Genomic DNA, 21269 nt, shown 5'->3' with positions numbered 1-21269 from the left:
GCATTATATCACCATTTTACTTCTTAAAATTTACTTTAATGACAATGATACTCCCTTCTTGGTTTTTTTTGTTCTTTGTTTTTTAACATAACAGAAGGCTCCTAACTAATAATGTTTCTGAAACTATGATCCCAGTGAACATAAAATATCCTCAGGGTGTGAAGATGCTTTCACCTTGCAGGTGATGTCAGCTTCCCAGCAAACCTCAGAAATGCATTTTTGTCTTCATGAAGGAGAGCTTATCTCAAAGTGGTACTTTGTAGGCTCTTCGTGAGTGGTTGGAGTACTATTTGTTGTTAACTGAACAGCAGAAATGCAAGTTGTTTCTTCTTACCTACAATCACAATGGAGCTGGGAGAGGAGCCTGATACTGAAAAACATCTTTAAACCCCATAGCAATTCATAACCTCATTCCTGATTTGGAAAAGACTCCGCACTGACTTATAAAATGTTTAAAACCCACATTCCCAAATGACGCAGTAAACTTAACTTGTTTTTAAGGGCTCCAGGTGGACACTGCAAGCAACAACTATGAGTGGGAAAATTGTAAGTCTGGGACCTGGAGCTCTTTTACAGCCCCTGGTCCCTGTTCCTTTGCTTTAGCCCCTTTGCCCGCTTTTTGCTTCCCTCTCATTAACATTCCAGCCCCCCAACTGATCCTCTGTGCGAAATTATCAATGAGATTTTCCCCCTCTTTTTAGGGAATTATGGAAATTCAGCCAGATCAGATGCAGGTAAGAGAAAATGTTTAAGTCGCTTTCAGAGCTCGAAGCCCCCGCTGAGACAGTCACAGCTCCTCCCCACCTCCTCTGCAGACCGTGAACGCCATGCTGATAGTTATCCTGGTCCCCATCATGGATGCCGTGGTGTACCCTCTGATCGCAAAGTGTGGCTTCAATTTCACGTAGGTGACCCTCGGGTTGGGGTTCGGACTCCACCTGTCCCAGGGCTTTGCAAATGGGCTGCGCTCCCTCAGCTCCCAGAGCCTCAGTAGAGAGAATGTCTGGCTTCTCTCCCCTGACACCACCTATGTGAGGGAGTTTTCAAAGACATATTTTTGAATCAGATGTCTATGTGCTGACGTTTCTGAAAATTTGCCCTTAACATAAAAGTGCTATTAATGGCACCCTGAAAAAGCCTCTCATTAAGGCTCCCTTGTATGTGTAGATGATAGAAATAGTAACTGTGGTCCAAAGTAGTTTCTAGAAATTAAATGTCCAAATGCAAATGAGAAGCTGTAACCTTTATCCTCCTTAGTCCTGGTCATGAATAAGAGACAGAGATACGCTGGGAATCCACGTGTTTTGAGGGGGGTGGGGTTGGTTTTGTCTGGGGGAGGCGGGCGGGAGAGGAGTGCTTCCCTTGTCGGTTTCCCATCAGCTTGCTCACCTACGGCTGGCTGAGAGTCACCCTCTTGCTTGTCCTGCCAGCTCCTTGAAGAGGATGATCGTTGGAATGCTTCTGGCTTCCATGGCTTTTGTGGCAGCTGCAATTGTGCAGGTGGAAATCGAGGCGAGTTGCTTTCTGATTCTCCAGTGGCCTCTCTTGATGGGTCTGGTGGAGCGTCCTTCTCCAGGACTGAGAGGATGAGGGAGGCCGGGGATTTGCTGATAAACTAAGTCCTGGGGCTGTGGACGATGCGCCGCAGGGCAAAACAGTCCCTTTCAGTCAGCGTGCCCTGTGGGTTCTTGTCACTGCAAAGGACGCGACGCAGCCAGGAGTAGGGCCGAAAGGGTGCATTCAATTAGGAGAAAACTTACATGGCAGTTACACAGGGGTTTCCATTTATAATACAGTTTTTGTAAGGGGACGGAAGTTTGTGGAACTTGTTCTTTTGCTATTTAAACTCCTAGGAGATCTGGTTAAAAGAGGTTCGTCGCTCACAAAGTCCTTCAAAAATGTGCAATTGTAATGGGAAATTGTTCATGGGAAGATGCCTTTTGTATTCTAACATTCCTGATGATGGTTACCTCCCAAGCTAATCCACACGCCTGTTGGACTCAGAATGGGACTGAACTAGATTCCTAATGCTGTTAGTCTGAGAGCAGGTCTCAGAAACAGGGTGTTAGGTAGTATGTAAGATGAGAGGTAAAATCTCTCTCTCTCTCTGTCTCTCATTCTCTCTGTCTCTCCCCGCCCCCCCGCCCCTCCTTTTCCCACCCATCCACGCCCATGTCTCTCTTTCTCTGTCTCTTTCTCTAGTTCTGTCTCTGTCCCTCTCCCTCCCTCCTTCCCTTCTCTCGCTCTTTTTAAATTTTTAAGTGTGGTAAAATATGTATAACATAAAATTTGCCATCTTAACCATTTCTCCGTGTACAGTTTGGAAGCACTAGGTGCATCCGTCTTGTTGTGACCTCAATCTCTAGAACACTTCTCATCTTGCAAAACTGAAACCTTGTACCCGTTAAACAACTCCTCATTCTACGTCCCCCCAGTCCCCCAGCCATGACCATTCTATTTGGTCTCGTTGAATTTGACTGTTCTCTGTACCTCATATAAGGGGAGTCATACAGTATTTGGCCTTTTTTTTTTTTTTTTGCGGTACGCGGGCCTCTCACTGCTGTGGCCTCTCCCGCTGCGGAGCACAGGCTCCGGACGCGCAGGCTCAGCGGCCATGGCTCACGGGCCCAGCCGCTCCGCGGCACGTGGGATCCTCCCGGACCGGGGCACGAACCCACGTCCCCTGCATCGGCAGGCGGACTCTCAACCGCTGCGCCACCAGGGAAGCCCATATGTGTCCTTTTGTGTCTGACTTATTTCGCTGAGCACGGTGTCATCAAGTTTCATCCATGTTGTGGCACGTGTCAGAATTTCCTTCCTTCTTCAGGCAGAATGATAGCCTGTCATATGGATAGACCGCATTTTGTTTATCCATTTATCTGTGGGTGGACATTAGGTCATTCCACCTCTCGGCGGTGGTCACTAATGCTGCCTGGAGCTTGGGTGTGCTCGCTTTCTCTTGGACATCACTAGCTTTATGGGAAATGAATTGCGGGGCTAAAATAGACATGGATTACTTCAATGACACTGGGATTCGAGAGAAAAGGCAGAAACCCTGAGCAGGGTGAGAGGCACGGGGGCTCCCAAGCATTGTGAGGGGATATTTAGAGCACTATGTCCAGGGCTGAGGTCTGAGCTTCTAGAGTTCCGAGGGAGAGCAGACCTCCGGTGCTACAACAAGGTCAACCTTCATTTAGGCGATGGTTACTCTGACTCCTCAGGTATTAGGCTTCATAACCTGGCATCCTCTGACCAGGTCTGACCTGGAGGTGGCTAGGTAGGACCAAGAGCAGCCTCTTGCTGACTGCTTCTATGTTCTGTACGAGCATCACTTTCTATGGGCGCCATGAAGTGCAGGATTGGGGGCCTCCTGGGCTTCATGGTGGGTGACTTGTGTGCCCCAGCCAGTCCACCTTCGTCGGCCAGGGGGAAAGTGACTCCAGTGCCACGGTTAAGGTCATCTTCAGTATGCACTGAAGACCTCACTGCCAATTCTCTTTTATTTTGCTCAGAAAACTCTTCCCATCTTCCCCAAAGGAAATGAAGTCCAAATTAAAGTATTGAATATAGGAAATGATAGCATGAATATATCTTTTCCTGGAACAACAGTGACACTTGACCAGATGTCTCAAGTAAGTAGAAGGAAATGCAACTTTCTTTTTCCTCTTCTGACCTGAGTTATCACAATAGGATTTGGAGAAGCCGATCTTCTTGGTTCTTGTGTAAATCCAAAGATGAGCCCAGAAGTGAAATGTCTTCAGCTCTGATCTCATTTTGGCTTCACTCTGGACCAGTGTGCTCTTTGACGTGTCTGCGAATCACCTGGGGAGCTTGTTAAAATGCAGATTTGTGACCAGTGGGTCTGAAGTGCTGCATTTTTACAGGGTCTCGGGTGACACTGCTGCTGCCAGTACGTGGAACCACACTTTAAATAGCGAGATTCTGGGTCAGCGGTTCTCCTCCGGGGCCCTCAAAGTAGCCCCCACAGGGAACACTTGGCAATCTCTGGAGACACTTCTAATGGTCACAACTGGGAGTGTGCTTTTGGCGTCTCCTATGAAGAAACCAGAGATGCTGACATGCAGCCCCCTCAACAAAGAATTATCTGCCCCAAATGCCAACAGTGCTGAGACTGGAAAACCCTACTGTGGATGGACGGTCATTGGTCTCGATTAGAGCTTCTCAACCTTAAGTCTGGAGAGCTTTGACAGTTCTGATGCCTGCAACCCAACTCCAGAAATTTTGATTTACCTGGTCACATTGCTGGTCAGCCGCCATTGAGAACCACTCCCTGAGATCTTGCCAAACTATAATCGTGAAGGAAGAAAGAACGTTTGACTCCCGACGCTTTGGGAAAGCCCAGTGTTGATTTTCACCCAGGCTGTTGCTTTTCCTCAATGCTGTTCTTTGCCCAATGGTAGAAATAATTTCCATAGCATTTACCTTCATAAAATGAAAGTAAAATGCTGGATGAAAATCATAATCCTTGTGGTAATGCCAAACAACTTCAGGATAGAGTCCACAGGGGTGGGCTAGGGCGGGGGCTGGGACAAAGCAATGCCAGCCCCCATCAAGGCATCTTTGGATGTGTATGAACATGACCTGGGAATACGCCAAATAATATGCATGACAGTGCTAGTGCAGAACAAGGCTCTGGTATTAACTGTGATTCCTCTCCCCCCATTACAGACAAGTGAATTTATGACTTTCAACGCAGACAAACTGACAAGTATAAACATTTCTTCTACTGAATCACCACTCACTCCAGTAACTCATAACTTTGAGCAGGGCCATCGCCATACCCTTCTAGTCTGGGCCCCAAACAATTACCAAGTGGTAAGTAGCTGGACACCTGCAGCTGACTCTTGACTCTGCTATTGGAGACACGGCCTTTTAGTGGTGTGACTTTTTTTCCTCCCCTTGTAGTATTATATTAGATAATCCTCAATTCTTCCTTCTTCAAGGACACAGTCATTTGACTTCCAGTAAAGGTTTGACTGGTGGATGGGAAGGGTTAATAGTAATTTTACAAATTTTAAAAAGACCTTCTGGGCACGGTACGGTGTATGTGTACACAGGTCACACAGAGTACCTGTGTGCATTCTCAGAGACTTTTTGAGATAAAGTTTTAAATATATCTTTAATGGCATTCATTTAAAAAATTTGCACTGAGTAATTGGGAAATTAGAGCCGTCTCTAAAAGAATAGAGTGAATACATCAGGTAAAAGCAATAGAAATGCATAAAAATGATTTCATGACAAAATGTAGGCATCTGGATATTCCATTCAGCATATAAAGAAGCTATGAAGGTGCAGTTGACCTAATGAAGGAGTTGTGGGTATTCTGTAAGGTGAATTTAAGTGAGCTTCTATAGAACTGCGATATGGAATTAAGACTTCTTGGTAATGTGTTTAATTAGGGAACTGTTGAGTGGCTTGCCCTAAATTCTTGGAGAGCAGTGTTCTGTGGAACCACTAGAAAGCAAGCATGAAAAGTTGTAGAGGCTCATCTTAACTTCAGGTGAACCAGGGCTGAAGAATGGAGCCCAGCAAATGTAATCATGGTGCCCTTCGTTCCTAGGATAAATGCCAATATCACTCTCCTTCAGAACTTATTCTGATGAGTTAGGTTTGAAAATGTTTTCTTTCTCAGGTAAAGGATGGCCTTAACCAGAAGCCAGCAAAAGGAAAAAATGGAATCAGGTATGTGTATTTCTTTAAAACTTAAGTTATATCAGCTTCTTACATAACTAATGTACACCCATAGTAAAATTCAACTATAACAAGGATATAAAATGAGAGTATGTGGTTTACCCCAAGAATGTAAGGCTGGTTCAATGTTTTTTAAATCGTAAATAAAATCCATCATCTTAATAAACTAAAGAGGAAAATCCACATCATATCAATTGATGCAGAAAAAACATTTGATGAAATTCAGCATCCATTCATTTAACAACTCTCAGCAAACTAGGAACTGAAGGGAACTTCCTTACTCTGAAAATGTACATCTAAAAAAATCCAAGCTAACATTGTACTTAAAGGCAAAAGTCTAAATGCTCTCCCCCTAAGATCAGGAACCAGGTTAGATTGTCCACTCCACTCCTATTCACAATCCTTCTGGATGCTAGTGCCATGAGGCAAGAAAAATAAGTAAAAGCATCTAGATTGGAAAGGAAGAAATAAAACTATCCCAACTCACAGAAGGCAGGATTGCATAAACAAGCCCCAAGGACTCTACAGAAAAAGCCCATAGAATCAGTAAGTGAGTTTAGAAAGGTTACAGGATACAAGGCCAACAACAAAACAAACATATTTCTATATACTAGCAATAAATGATTGGAAACTGAAATTTTTAAACTATACCTTTTACCATAGCTCAAAAAAAGTAATGAAATACTAATTATAAATCTTGTAAGACATATACAGGATTTGAGAGCTGAAACTACAAAAGGCTGATGAAAAATCAATGAAGAGCTAAATAAATGGAGAGATATGTTGGTTTCATTGATTAGAGAACTTAATATAGAAAAGATGTCAATCCTCCCCAAATTGATCTATAGGTTTAGTGCATTTCCTATCTCAATTGTAGCATTGGTTTTTTGGTTTATGATTTTTCCAGTTTTATTGAGGTATAATTGACAAAATCGTATATATTTAAAGTATACAACGTGATGATTTGCTATATGTAGACACTGTAAAATATTTACCACAATCAAGTTAATTAACATATTCATCACCTCAAAGTTACCCTTTTTATATTATGAGAGTTTTAAGATCCAATCTCTTAGCAAATTTCAAGTATACAATATAGTATTAATTGGTCACCATGCTGTACTAGAGATCCTTAGAACTTATTCATCTTAAAACTGAAAGTTTATACCCTTTGACCAACATCTCCCCTCACCATTCCCTCCTTCCTTGGCAACTACCACTCTATTCTCTATTTCTATGGATTCAACTTTTTCTTTTTAGGTTCCCCAGATAAGTGACATTGTACAGTATTTGTCTTTCTCTGTCTAGCAGATTTCACTTAGCATAATTGGTCAGTGTAATGGTCCAGAAATAGCCCCACCCAAGTACAGTCAACTGACTTTTGACAAAAGTACAAAGACAATTCAATGGGCTAATAAGTTTAGTCTTTTAAAAAATGGTGTTGAAATATTTGGACACTCATATGTAGAAAATGAATTTGTCCTAAACTTCACATTTTATACAAAATTATATAAAAAATCTTATATATCATGTAGGAAAATTAACTCAAAATTGATTACAGACCTACATGTAAAATGTACTATTAAATTTTTATAGGGAAACAAAATCTTTGTGACTTGAGTTGTTAGATATGACACCAAAAGCATAATCCATAAAAGAAAAAAAATGAATTTTTTCGAAACTAAAAACATCTGTTCTATAAATCTCACTGTTAAGAGAATGAAAAGGTAAGCTACAAACAGGGAGAAAATATTTACAAATCACATACATATCTGACAAAGAATTTGTACCCAGAATATATAAAGTACTCTCAAAACTCAATAATAAAATAATCCAGTTAAAAAATAGAGCAGAAGATTTTAACAGACATTTCACCAAAGAAGATACACAAATAAGCACATGAAAAAATGTTCAACATCATTGGTTATTGAGGAGATATAAATTAAAAGCACAGTGAGTTTTCATGACACACCTATTGGATGGCTATAATAATTTTTAAAACTGACAATGTCAAGTGCTGGTGAGGATACAGAGCAACTAGACCTCCCATGCATTGGTAATGGAAATGCAAAATGGTACAGCCATTCTGAAAAACAGTTTAGCAATTTCTTATAAAATTAAATGTATGGGCTTCCCTGGTGGCGCAGCGGTTGAGAGTCCGCCTGCCGATGCAGGGGACACGGCACGGGTTCGTGCCCCGGTCCAGGAAGATCCCACATGCCTCGGAGCGGCTAGGCCCGTGAGCCATGGCCGCTGAGCCTGCGCGTCCGGAGCCTGTGCTCCGCAACGGGAGAGGCCACAACAGTGAGAGGCCCGCATACCGCAAAAAAAAAAAAAACTAAAAAAAAACTAAATGTACACTTACCATATGAGCCAGCCATCTCACTCCTAGATATTTATCCTAGAGAAATGCAAATTTATGCTCACATAAAAACTTATACTCAAATGTTTATAGAAGCTCTGTTTATAATCACCAAAGATTGGAAGTCACCCAAATATCTTTCAGTGGGTGATGGATAAAGAGACATCAGACTTTATTGCATCCATACATTGGAATATTACTCAAGAAAAAAAAGGAACGAACTATTGATACATGCAACAATATAAAAGAAATTCAAGTGCATTATGCCATCAAAGAAGCCAATCTCAAAAAGTTATACATACTCTATAATTCCGTTTATATGACATTCTGGAAGTGTCAAAAAAAAACCCTAAGAATGAAGAACAGATTAGTGGTTGACATGGGTAGGAGTGGAGGAAAGGTTTAACTACGCGGTAGCATGAGGGAGATTTGGGGGCAGTGGAACTGGTCTGTATCCTGATTGTGATGATGTTTATATAAATCTAGACATGTGTTAAAACTCAGAACTATATAGCAAAAAAGCCAGTTTACTATAAATACTACTTTTTTTATTAAGAATAAATTGGGGAAAAATGAGAGTAGGTCTCCTATTTGCCTTAACCCTTACCGCAATTCCCATTTCTTTGTGGCTACAACCGAATTTCTGATTTTAGCTTTTACTAGCTACCACTAGAACACATTAATAGAGAAATAAGTATATTATTACAGTGGTATCTACTAATTTAATGGTATAAAGAAATTAATGTACTCTTCATCTCTCTTTACTGCCCATGTTTCACATTGTTAATACTTAACATTTATTTTTCCATGTATTTCATGTGCTAGGTGGAGTCTAAAAAATAGATCAATACACAGGATTTACAATTTGACTGTATAAATATTAGTTGTAGTGTAATAAGAGTGATCAGTCTGAAAGAGAAGAGAATGTAACTTTATAAACTTGAAAATGTATCCTCAAAGGGAAATGTTCTGAATGTCAAGATTCATTGACATTCCATGAATTGTGCGGTGGTACTGCATCTTGATTGCCTTAATTTAACCAAGGCTTTCTCGCATAGCTTTTGTTTTTTCCTGTAACTTACTTGACCTCTCATTGACAAAAGCATAAGCCTTTATCCCCAAGGTGGGCGGATCCAGGGCTCCATGTCTCTGGAAACCTTCACCATGCTCTTTGATCTCACTGGAACCTTTGCTCTGTAATCTTATGATGCCACTATCCTCATAGAATTTTCATCGTATGCCCAGGTTTCTGCCTTTTTTTCTTGGGTCTCATGTCATCTTTCTGGGACACCTTTCTTGTTTTGCTGTGGGATATGCTCAGTTATCTTGTCAAGAGAAGCAGTGAGGTAAATTGCAAGCCCTTGCGTGCCTGAAAATGCCTTTTGCTATTCGTACACTTTATCATAGGTTGGATGCTATTTTCTCCCAGAACCTTGGAGGGTTTTTTTTCTACTGGCATCTAGTACCTAGTTGTGCAGATAAAAAGAAAACACAACAAAAAGCATCTGCCAGTCTTTGTAGTTGATTTCATTTTCTTCTCTCCACGCTTTTGTTATCTCCTTTCTCCTTGGTGTTCTCACATTTCTCTGCAGTGAAAGTAAGTCTGGATGTGATTTTATTCATCTTGCCTGCACTAGGCCCTTTGAATTTTTGGTTCCTTCCCTCGTTTTCTTTGTTCCCTTCTGTATTCATTTGCTAGGGCTGCCATTACAAAGTACCACAGACTGGGAGGCTTAAACAAAAAGAAAATGACTTCCACACCATTCTGGAGGCTGGACGTCTGCGATCAAGGTGTTGGCAGGGCTGGTTTCCTCTGAGGTCTCTCTCCTTGGCTTGTAGATGCCGTCTTCTCCCTTTGTCTTCACGTGGTCATCCCTCTGTGTGTGCTTGTGTCTTAATCTCCTCTTCTTATAAGGACACCAGTCATCTTGGATTAAGGCCCACCCTAATGACCTCATTTTACCTCTTTAAAGACCTGGTCTCCAAATACAGTCCATTCCAAGATATTGGGGGGTTAAGACTTCCACATATGAATTGGGAAGTGGGGAACGCAATTCAGCCCCTGATACCTTTTCTATCTTCTGGATTGTTGTTCTGTCCCTCACACACACACATACACACAACTGCCTTAGCAGACCTGGAAGGAAGTACACTAATAATGGTCACCTGCCCCTTTCCTGACCTTTGTATTTGATTCTGAGCTGGCAGCACCTCTGGGATTTCCTTTGTGCCTCAGAGTATTGTTTTGTGCCTCAGAATCCATTGCTTTGATTTTGTCAAAAATGTCTCCTAACTTTAGAAACTTTGGACAATTTAGATTGTGGTATGCTTTCTTGTTCTGATGCTGTTAAAGCTTCGTTCTTCTCCTCTTCTTGTTCTTCTCCTCCTCTTCCTTCCCCTCCCCCTCTTCCTTCCCTTCCCCTTTCCCCCTTCCTCCCTCTTCTCCCTCTCCTCCTTCATTGTCTTTGATGAGATCTTAGGAAAGAAGAAGGATGCATGAGGTCACCAACACTTAACTCCACCAATCCATCCATGTGGGAAAAGATAAACCAAAAACTTTTTTCTTTTTATTGGCAACAACAAATTCTTAATGGATCAAAGGTTTTATTATTTATTATTTCAGTAATGCCCAGGAGACACATTAAAAACAAAAAGGGAAGTTCTGAAAAACTAGCGTCAGAAACAAACTGATAATTAGAACAACTTCAAAAATTTCAGGAACTCAGACTTCTGAGTAATATATGAAATAAAGGAATAGTACATAGAATCTTAAGCAAAATGGAATCCTCTTAATTATGTGGTATCAGGAAGCTGCAGGACTTAATAGACTACAGTCTTTTAAATAAATGGCAATACTTCAGTCAAAAAGTGGTCGAGAATTTGATACTGATATTTCTCATGAATTTTTTTAACATTACATATTGCTACGTGTATATATATCTATAAACAATATGTTTTTGGCATGTTTTTAAACTTAAAATGTTATTGTCCTGTGTAGATGACATTCTGCAATCATATTATAAAATATATTACATTAAAAATATTATTTTAATATTTAGTCACATTGATATATGTGTCCCTTATCCATTCACTTAAACCATTGTATAATATTCCATTGCATGGATATACCACAATTTTTTTTGTCCATTCCTCTGTACAGGAAATTTAGGTTGTTTTCACTTTTCCAAACAATGTCACAGTCCACATTCACATGTTTCTTTGTCCACATGTGGGAAGTTTCTCGAGGGCAGTGATCTTTAAACCTTTTATCACATTCAATAAAAATATTTTGAGGGGCTTCCCTGGTGGCGCAGCGGTTGCGCGTCCGCCTGCCGATGCAGGGGAGCCGGGTTCGCGCCCCGGTCTGGGAGGATCCCGCATGCCGCGGAGCGGCTGGGCCCGTGAGCCATGGCCGCTGAGCCTGCGCGTCCGGAGCCTGTCCTCCGCAATGGGAGAGGCCACGGCAGGGGGAGGCCCGCATACCACAAAAAAAAAAAAAAAAAAAAAAAAAAAAAAAAATATTTTGAGCATGTACCCACAATGTATGAATATGGTATCCTTTATAAATTATAAATATATATAAACTACTGTACCAAATTAATATGTTCATCATAAGTAATACAAAAAAGAAATATAAAAAGGATGAAGAAAGTTTTAAAAAACAATATTTTACAAATATTTTTATTCAGTAGTGGTACAGAAATCATTCATGTAGATAATGTGATTATTTGCTTCATTGGTTGCTAAAAATCTCAATTTAAGATTTACTGTCAGTTCAGTTTATTTCAGTCCTGGTCTTCACGACTGCCAAACTGAAAAAAGATGCTTTAAGGAGGGAGTGTAGCTGGGACATGATCGGCCATAAGTAGATTCAGGAAGATATCTTCATTTTAAAAATTGTGGAGTTTTCCACAAATGGTACTGGAAATCCACATACAAAAGACCGACGTTGAACACCCCCCTCACTGATCCCATATATAAAAATTAACTCGATGGATCGTAGACCTAAATATAACTAAAGCAATACAATTTCTAGAAGAAAAATAGGAGTGAATCTTTGTGATCTCGGTTTAGGCAGTGGTTTCTTATATATGAAACTCAAAGCACAAACAACAACAACAACAAAAATAGTAATAGGCGTCATCAAAATTGAAAACATTTGTGCTACAAATGATGCCATCAAGAAAGTGAAAGACAACCCACAGGATGAGAGAAAATATTTGCAAATCATATATAAGAGACTTATATTCCAAATATATAAAAATTATTACTACTCAATAATAAAAGGACAGATAACCCAATTTTTTAATTGGGCAAAGTATTTGAATAGACATTTATCCAAAAAAAAAACTGTTGGCCAAAAAGTACATGAAAAGATGCTCGGCATCATTATTCATTAGGGAAATGTGAATCAAAACAACAAGATACCACTTCACATTCACCAGGCTCTAATAAATAAATTTTTTTAAAAAACAGGTAATAACAAGTGTTGGCGAGGAGGCAGATAAATTGGAATCCTTATACACAGCTGGTGCAAATGTAAACTGATGCAACCACTTTGAAAAACTGTTTCTCAAAATGTTAAACATACAGTTACCGTATGACCCAGCAATTTTTCACCTAGGTATACACCCACAAGAAATGGAAATATATGTCCACTCGAAAACTTGTAGATGAATGTTCATAGCAGCATTATTCACAATAGACAGAACATAGAAACAATTCAAATGCCCATCAACTGATAAACAAAATGTGCTCTATCCATACAATGGAATATTATTCAGCCATGAAAAGAGATGGAGTACTGCTATATGCTGTCACATGAATACACCTTAAAAACATTATGCTAAGTGAAAGAAGCCAGGCACAAAGACCTCCTGCTGTATGATTCCATTTACATGAAAGGGCAGGCAAATCCACAGAGACAGAAAGGAGATTAGTGGTTGCCAAGGACTGTGGGGAGGGGGCATGGAGAGTGACTGCTCACGGGTATTGAGTTTCTTTTTGGAGTGATGAGAACTGGACTCTTGTGATGGCTGCACAACCATGTGGCTATAGTGAAATCACTGAACTGCACACTTTAAAGGGGTGAATTTTGTGGTATGTGAACTATAGCTCATAAAGCCTTTTTTATTTTTTTATTTTTATTTTATTTATTTATTTATTTATTTATTTTTTGCGGTATGCGGGCCTCTCACTGTTGTGGCCTCTCCCGTTGCGGAGCACAGGCTCCGGACACACAGGCTCAGCAGCCATGGCTCACGGGCCCAGCCGCTTCGCGGCATGTGGGATCTTCCTGCACCGGGGCACAAACCCGTGTCCCCTGCATCGGCAGGCGGACTCTCCACCACTGCACCACCAGGGAAGCCCTTAAATTTTTATTGAAGAGGAACAAATATCTCTGTCCCCTCGTTATTCTTTAAGGAACTGGTCCCATCTTGTTGTTTTCTCAGCCGGTTCCCACTCTCCATCCGTCCTCCCATGAGCACTTTGTAGCTTAGATCCTGGCACTCCTAAGACGTCAAGCCAGCTTGAAGCCTAGTGGACCCTAGGATTTGCCTGATCAGAGCTCTTAGAGCACAATTGATCTAGAACCTCTGCTTTCCATGCCTTTCGAAGCACTCAGAATGTGTTTGCTGTTTATCCTCTCCTATTTTCTGTGTGTACATGAAAACACATCTGATATGTGTGATGTTGCCTTTTTTTTTTTCAGATTATTTCCATTCTAATTGGTATCTTGTACCAGCCCTGAGACATATATCAGGCTCGCAGTAGTACTCAAGCCTTAGGATAGGATTTATTCAGTCTTCTGGCTTATCTTATATAAAGCCAGGCCCCAGGCCCAAGGGTCTGCTTCCTAATTTCATACTGTTTCCACTGTCTCTCTTTTGAATGGTTCATGTTAATCTTTTATAAAAGTGGCATTTACAGTTTGGAGCAGTATTCACTCTATTAGGCTCCTGTTGACCTACATGAGGTTCAGTTTTCTATTTTAATCACCTGTAAAATGACACCAAGTCAAATGTTTCATTCATAAAAATGTTCTCTCAGTCCCTGGCATTTGACCAATATTACTTATTGCCACAAAGTAGATGAAACTTGGCCACTGTTGACAAAAAAATTAATCAATAGTCCATCTAAAGGAGAAGTAGAGAATTTTATTCGAGCTGATCTAAAAGATTATAACCCAGGACACAGTCTTTCAAAAACCTCTGAGGACTGTTCCACTTGTTAGAAGTCAAAGGTACTTCATGTATACAAAGGTACCTCAAGGGAGTTCTCTGGTGGTCCAGTGGTTAGGACTCCATGCTTTCACTGCCAAGGGCCTGGGTTCAATCCCTGGTTAGGGAACTAAGATCCCACAAGCTGCCTGGCGTGGCCAAAAACAAAACCCACGAAGGTACTTCAAAATATACATTTTTGAGTCAAAAGATTGTACATCAAAATGACACACATTTTTACATAAGGTTCACCAATAAACACACAGTCTAAGTCTGCACTAAGTCTGCACATACAAAGCAAGCAGTAGGTCACCACGACCCCTTACAGAATTAGGAAAGAATGTTATCTTCCAAGGAGTTACACTGCTGACGTCAGAAGACAGGAAAAAAAAAAATTGAACTTTACGGTGGAGCCAGCATTCCCACCTTTGGGGAGGTCAAGTTAATGTATAATGCACACTGCGTATTAGGGAGTGCTCAATACCGGGCAGGGAATGTTATGCTTACATATTCTTGTCCTGCCTTAAAACGTGAATTTTATTCCATCACCATGTATTTTAGGGATGTGGAAGTTAAATTGTTCTTTATGGTACGTAGGCGTATCCTGTTATTACTTCTCGTTCTCTGAATTGGATGATCTTCTGTATGCCTTCAGTCACCCATCTGGGAGGAAAGATCCGCTGGCCTTATTTGGGGTATAGCCCCCTTCTGCCTGGGGCAGTACAAGAGAATCAGAGTCTTCCCTAGCCTGGAACACTTGAGGAAGGGATCTCTAACCCTCCGCCCACCCGGTCACCACCTGTCTGGTCCTTTGGAGGCAAACAACTCAAACGGTCCCACTGAAGCTTGGGTACAGGGAACGTTTCAGAGGCTGGAAACCTGGGGACCCAGCACCCGGGCCTCCTGGGGGTTCCATTCCCAGCCTTATTCCCGCGGGGTGTGCTGCTCACTGTTAGCTCCACGACCCGCAGACACAGGTCTCTGCCATCTGAAGGGAATTCCTCAAAACTGCCTCCGATTGCTGGGCTGGCCCCCGTCTTCCTGTGCACTCCTTGGAGCCCCTCCCCGCCTGAAGCTGCCCTTTAAAGTAAAGGAAATAAATGGGTTTCCCTGACGCCGTAGAAGAAGCCCCAGTTGGAGGCTGTCTTTTAGGTACTCGGCAGCTACTGCTTTTGGTCCTTCACCGCCTTGGCTGTCAAGCTTCTGAAATAAGAAGCACAAAGACATGGCTGCCTTCCGGAGGGGGAGGAGATCAGCAGCTATTTCAATCTGTACTTAATATCCCAAAAGACCACTGAAATAGTTCCTAGTCACAGAGTACTTAGAACAGTTCCCGGCATTTACCTGTGTTAATTAAATTCTCTGAGGTGTGTTCTCATGGGGTGAGCAAAGGCAAACCTAGAGTCAGTGACTTTCTGCCTTTTTACTCGAGAAACCTTCTGCAGATATCTTAAATTCCTTCCAGAAGGGAACAGAGCCCGACCTCAGGTGCACATACCGCGACCTGGAGCAGACCATTCCATAGTCCGCTCACAAGACAGATGGTTTTCTGTTTCAGATTTGTAAACACTCTGGCTGAGAGCGTCAATGTCACAATGGATGGGGAACTTTATAAAAACGTGACCAGTCACAATGCCAGCGAATATCATTTTTTCTCTTCTGGCGAGTAAGTACCTACAATGGACACTTTGCTCCTGAGTTCAAGGGTTTCAAGTCTTTTTCTTTAAGTAATACGTTGAAACTTTCAATACCAAGAACATTAATTTGTATTAATCTTTCTTTTCCTAGAAAGAGCTTCACAATAAACTCACCAGAGATTTCACAACCGTGTAGAAATGAGTTCAAAACACGCTACCTTGAATTTGGTAGTGCGTATACCTATGTAATCACAAGGAAGGTTAGTAACTCATTGCACTGAATCAGAAGTTCCACTCAAAGTTTATTGATCTTGAAAACAGGACATAGTAATGATTTAACAGAGTGATATTAGGATCTGTATTTTAAACGAATTAAGAATTAATTCAGTTCACCACTAATTCTGTGGTTTATCATTGCCTTAAGTTCACCGTTAGAATAAAATTAAACAGACGGACCTGCTCTAAACGTTCACGTTGACCAGCGTCCTCATAGACTGTCAACATGGACCTTGGAAGCTTTTAGCTCAAAGAGCTGGCAATGTTTTCAACCAACCTGACTTCCAATCTGCTCTCTTATTTAAGAAGAAAAAGCTAGTGAACATATTTTCAAATCCTACCAAGGCCATCCCATCCCAAGGATAAAATGCAGTGTTACACATTTACATCTGAAATGTGTACTTTCTGGATAGATCCTATGGTGTAGCCCTGAAGGTCCAAATTCAGTTTGCCTGTCTGAGCGATTTTTATTCTGGAAGCAGTCTCGATTTTCATTTCTTCTTGCTTTTGCCTTACTGGTGTAGGGTAACAGCTGCCCGGAACTGATGATATTTGGAGATATTTCCCCGAACACAGTCAGCATGGCCCTGCAAATCCCCCAGTACTTCCTCCTCACCTGCGGCGAGGTGGTTTTCTCCGTCACGGGATTGGAGTTCTCATATTCTCAGGTTTCCTGTCTATCGTTCTGTACACCCCTCTCCTACAACCCTGCCTTCAAATAATGCTGCTGGGACTTAATTAAAAGCTGGAGTAGCCATGTATTTACAGTGTAAAAGAAAATTCTAGAAAGCATTATGGTAGGTTCTACCAAACAAGGTTTTAGAAATTACCAAGTCTTATTTACTGAATAAGAATATTACTGTTTAGGGAATTCCCTGGCGGTCCAGTGGTTAGGACTCCATGCTTTCACTGACGAGAGCACAGGTTCAATCCCTGGTCGGGGAACTAAGATCCCGCAAGCCACACGGCGTGGCCAAAAAAAAAAAAAAAAAGAGAGAAAAGAATATTACTATTTAGCATCATGAGTGTCCATATATAGGTATCTGAATTCCCAGTCACATGCTAGAGATTTGGGGTCCTAAGTAGGAAAAACTAACTATATTAACGACCATTACCAGGGTCGTGATGGTCGATGGATCCCACGCTCTGAAATAACTCTGTTCATAACAGGCTCATGCATAGCTCTGTGTCCTCATTATTTTTAAGGTTCACTCGAGGTCTCTTTGTAGCTCCCAGTAAACACACTGATTAAGGCCCAGCTTTTAAAAGTTAAAAAATAGTATTGCTTTTGTGAATAGTAGATTAATGAGGCACATTTTGCTGATACCTAAATTAGAGCTTAGGTTCTAAACTATTTTATCAAAATACAGTTACAGTCGTCCTAACCCCAGCATGCCTAATACCTTCAAGGTTTGCAGTAAAGATTGTAAATATGAGCTGGGTAACCCCTTTCTGGGATGACCTCACAGTCTAGTTAAGGAGATGACTATAACACAGGTGACAAGAGTTCTAAGAGAAGTTTTGGTGACATAGCGGGGTAGTTCCCCAAAGAGCAAGATGACAGCACAGAGAGCAGCCTCCATTTCCGGGGAAGGAGAGGTCGGACTGGATGGCTTTGTTTGAAGATTCTTCCGTAGAAGCAGAATCGGTTCATCTGTAGATTCGTCCATTTCATCAGGATGACCACTTTGCGAGCATGTGGCGAGTGAAAAACAAAGGATTCTTGTGTGTTCGTACCACAGGAGCATTTGGGATGTCTCGTTATCCCAGTGATAATCCTTTTTACATTTAAACCAGCCTGACTCTTAATGTGCATTTTGGGGGTAGACGGCCTAATTAAGGGAATCAGTGAGTTAGTTGTTTCTCCTGCTCTGCGGTTGACGTCTAGATTGGGACTCACTCTGTTTCGTTTCCTCAGGCTCCTCCCAACATGAAGTCGGTGCTTCAAGCAGCGTGGCTGTTGACGGTGGCAGTTGGCAACTTCATTGTTCTTATTGTAGCAGGAGCAGGCCCGTTCAGTGAAAAGGTACCGATGCGACAGAGATCGCGCGTACCTCTGTCTTCTTGCCTGTTAATCATCATTGCGACGACCCTCCCTAGCTGTCTGTATATGCACGTGGTCATCTTGGCTAATGGCTGAGTAAAACTGCCAGACCAGCCAGACAGGGCAGATACAAAAAGGTCTTATGGCCAAGTGTGTGCCGATTCTTCTAATTTCCACTTGGAAAATAACCAGATGTAACCAGATGGGGTTAACATACCTACACCCTCATGTGCTTTACTATCAAAGGAAACATCTTCCCTGGCTTCAGTGAATGCAGCTCAATGGCCCCAAAGCAGGCATGTTATCCAGAAAGTTTCATAATACCTAAAGTTAAAGCCACTCTAAAGGTTGTCGTAATTGTTCCCATTAAAATAAAATGAGGGCTTTTCTGGTTCTGGAACTCTCCTTCAGCACTCAGAATCTCTGCCTCATAAGGGAGCTGTCCCTTTACCCCATCAGCCTCATTACTTCCCCCACCAGGTCCCATCAGAGCCTGCGCTAATCCTGCATGCTCATGACCTCAACGTTTTGCCGAAAGATAACATGGGGGTCTTAACTTAGAACATTTCAGCACATTCTTTTTCCCTCAAGAGCACTGCCTGGTGTGCTCTTGGTGCCCACCCTTCCAGGGGCCAGCTATTTGTCTTAAGACTTGGGTTTTTCCGAAATTTTGTCTCATCTTCTTAAAGTCCTGGGTGTCTGCACTCCAGAGCTGTTCGGAGAATGTTACTGTTAACATTGGTCATTCAAGAAAAGCTGGCCATTCTGTGTCTGTGGCAGTAGCTACCAGTCTCCCCTAACAGCTTCATTTCCAACACCTCCGATCTGGGTGTCGCAAGAAAAAATACCCGCGATATATACATTCCCATAACCTGTATTGTTTTTGTTTTTTCCTTGCTCGAACTTCAATTCCTTCAAAGTGGGCCGAGTATGTTCTGTTTGCGGCGTTGCTTCTGATTGTCTGCGTAATATTTGCCATCATGGCCCGATTCTATACGTACGTCAGTCCAGCAGAGGTTGAAGCTCAGTTTGATATGGATGAAAAGAAAAAGTACCTGGAAGAAGAGTAACCCATATCCCAAGTTGGACTCCATCTTACAGACACAGATGTGAATATCAAGAAGCAAGTGGAGGACGGACTGGACCCAGGATGTGCTCAGGTGTCTGTCCCCTGGGGGCAGGACACTCTGTTGTATGGCCCCTGATGGGGAAAACTTCAGAACTGTGCACCAACCCAAGAAAGCTGTTTTCTAAGCAGCCAGCAATGAACCTAACACTCTAAAAGAAGTCCTTTTGTTTGTTTTTCAGAGAAGTCTTGTTTAAAGCATACACACACACATACACATACTTTTACAACACTGAGTCCATACCCTGCATTTAACTCCTTTCCTAACACACAGAGTTATTTTGGACTAACTTAAATTTTTGAAATGGTGGCAAAGTTCCATATTGTTTGCATTCGAACGCTCTATGGAAACAATGTTAAATGAGGCAAAAAGTGAGTGTTAAGGCTTTAGAATGGTACACAATAAGGACCGGCTAGTAGGAACTGGTAACTTTACCTTCTGTTTTTTGTTTTGTTTTTCCAGTCCCTACCTCTTTTTAAATTATGTATGACTCAAAAACCTACTCAGGTAAAGCAAGTCATGATTTTTAGATTTTCAATGGTATGAAATAAATTCTCATTCTTAAGCGTAAGTGTCTGTGTATTTGGGGGCAGAGTAAGAAATCCTTAACATTTCCTTTCCTGATTATAAAAGCTGTGCCCGCTCATTAAAATTTCATCAGAAGGTGATAAAAGCATGAACAAAGCAAGGCCCACATACAGTAAATTCCAGGAACATGAAATATCAAAATTTGTTTCCTACTTTTCTCAGGGTTATCTGTGGCTTCACTTCTCTTTTATTACTAGGAGCTTCCTGTGTGCATATTTTTGTACCATCTCAAAGTGTTTTTTCTCAATACTCGTGAGCATTTTTCTTCTTGAATAAAAATGGTTCCAAAATATTATAAACACTTCCTGCCTAATTCATCCTATAGATATTTATCATATAACCATTCCCAGGTATCAGACTCAGAACGAGTCTGCTTTGGCACTCTTGTAAAAACGAGCAACAGTTCTTAGACAGACGTGTGCACAGTTCTGATGTGGGAACTGGTTCCTGGGTTAGGAGCTTGGATCTCTAAGATGCTTCATGCACAAGCTTGTCATTGCAGTGTGGAGACGGAATGAAACAGAGAGACAAAGTCTAGAGTGAGAAACGCAAATGTAATGATCAAAGCTTGCTGAGGACCTTTTCTACCCTTTGGATCAAGTCCACATTCCTTAACTGAGAAGGCTCTTTCTTCTGTGGATATGTCACCTTTCTCTCTGCTCACTCAGATCCACCAACTTCTTCTAGTTCCTGGAATGCAATGGGTTCTCACTTCCAGTCAAAGGCAAAAGAAAAAAATCAGGTCTTGAGACACTTATTTTCTACCCACCCCTCGCCCACGCCCTCCTTCTGGCAAAATCCTCTTCATCTTCAGGATCCAGGCCACTTCCTCCAACGGTTTTCCTGTTCCCCCGTTTCGTTACCAAAGTAAGTTGCATGATCCCTGTTTGAGCCCTAGCCCAGCTGGGTTCAAGTAGGCAAATAACGAAACTGAAGCTGAGATGGACACGGCACAAGCTTTATTCATGGGCCAAAGAATGGAGAAACAGGAGGTAAGTTCACAGATCAACTTCTCACCCACCTGATAAGAGGGATTTAATTTTGGAGTAAAGACAGAGGGAGGAGGAGTGAGGCTAATGATGGGGAGACATATGCATTCGTCTACTGGGGAAGGGGCAGCGCTTTTTCCGAGGGAGTGGAGCGCCACCGCTTTTATCCTTTTTTGGTCCTTGATGATCGGTCATGGCCGTTGGTAGGTGTGTGTCATTTAATATGCTAATGTAGTAAAATCAGTGTATAATGAGACTCAGGGTCTGTTGGAGGTCAGATTCGATTCGGGCCATCATCTTGGTCCCAGCTGGT

General features: G+C 41.7%; 1 protein-coding gene across 1 annotated transcript in view; it reads left to right on the top strand.

The window, feature by feature from the left end:
* The window catches only part of SLC15A1 (solute carrier family 15 member 1), a 50642-nt gene extending 30697 nt beyond the window's left edge, over window positions 1-19945 (top strand). The window contains exons 12-23 of the mRNA XM_007101605.3: window positions 502-546; window positions 702-734; window positions 816-904; window positions 1431-1512; window positions 3513-3632; window positions 4690-4836; window positions 5654-5703; window positions 15854-15961; window positions 16084-16192; window positions 16733-16876; window positions 18127-18234; window positions 19173-19945. Coding sequence (XP_007101667.2) covers window positions 502-546; window positions 702-734; window positions 816-904; window positions 1431-1512; window positions 3513-3632; window positions 4690-4836; window positions 5654-5703; window positions 15854-15961; window positions 16084-16192; window positions 16733-16876; window positions 18127-18234; window positions 19173-19322 — 1185 coding nt within the window. The 3' untranslated portion in view covers window positions 19323-19945. The remainder of the gene's footprint in view (window positions 1-501; window positions 547-701; window positions 735-815; window positions 905-1430; window positions 1513-3512; window positions 3633-4689; window positions 4837-5653; window positions 5704-15853; window positions 15962-16083; window positions 16193-16732; window positions 16877-18126; window positions 18235-19172) is intronic.
* The last annotated feature ends 1324 nt before the right edge of the window (window positions 19946-21269 follow it).

The sequence above is a fragment of the Physeter macrocephalus genome, chromosome 13 (assembly GCF_002837175.3).
Source record: "Physeter macrocephalus isolate SW-GA chromosome 13, ASM283717v5, whole genome shotgun sequence".
In the NCBI taxonomy this organism is placed as follows: Eukaryota; Metazoa; Chordata; class Mammalia; order Artiodactyla; family Physeteridae; genus Physeter; species Physeter macrocephalus.
Note: the sequence above shows the minus strand (reverse complement) of the source record. Positions and strands in the feature narration are given on the sequence as shown.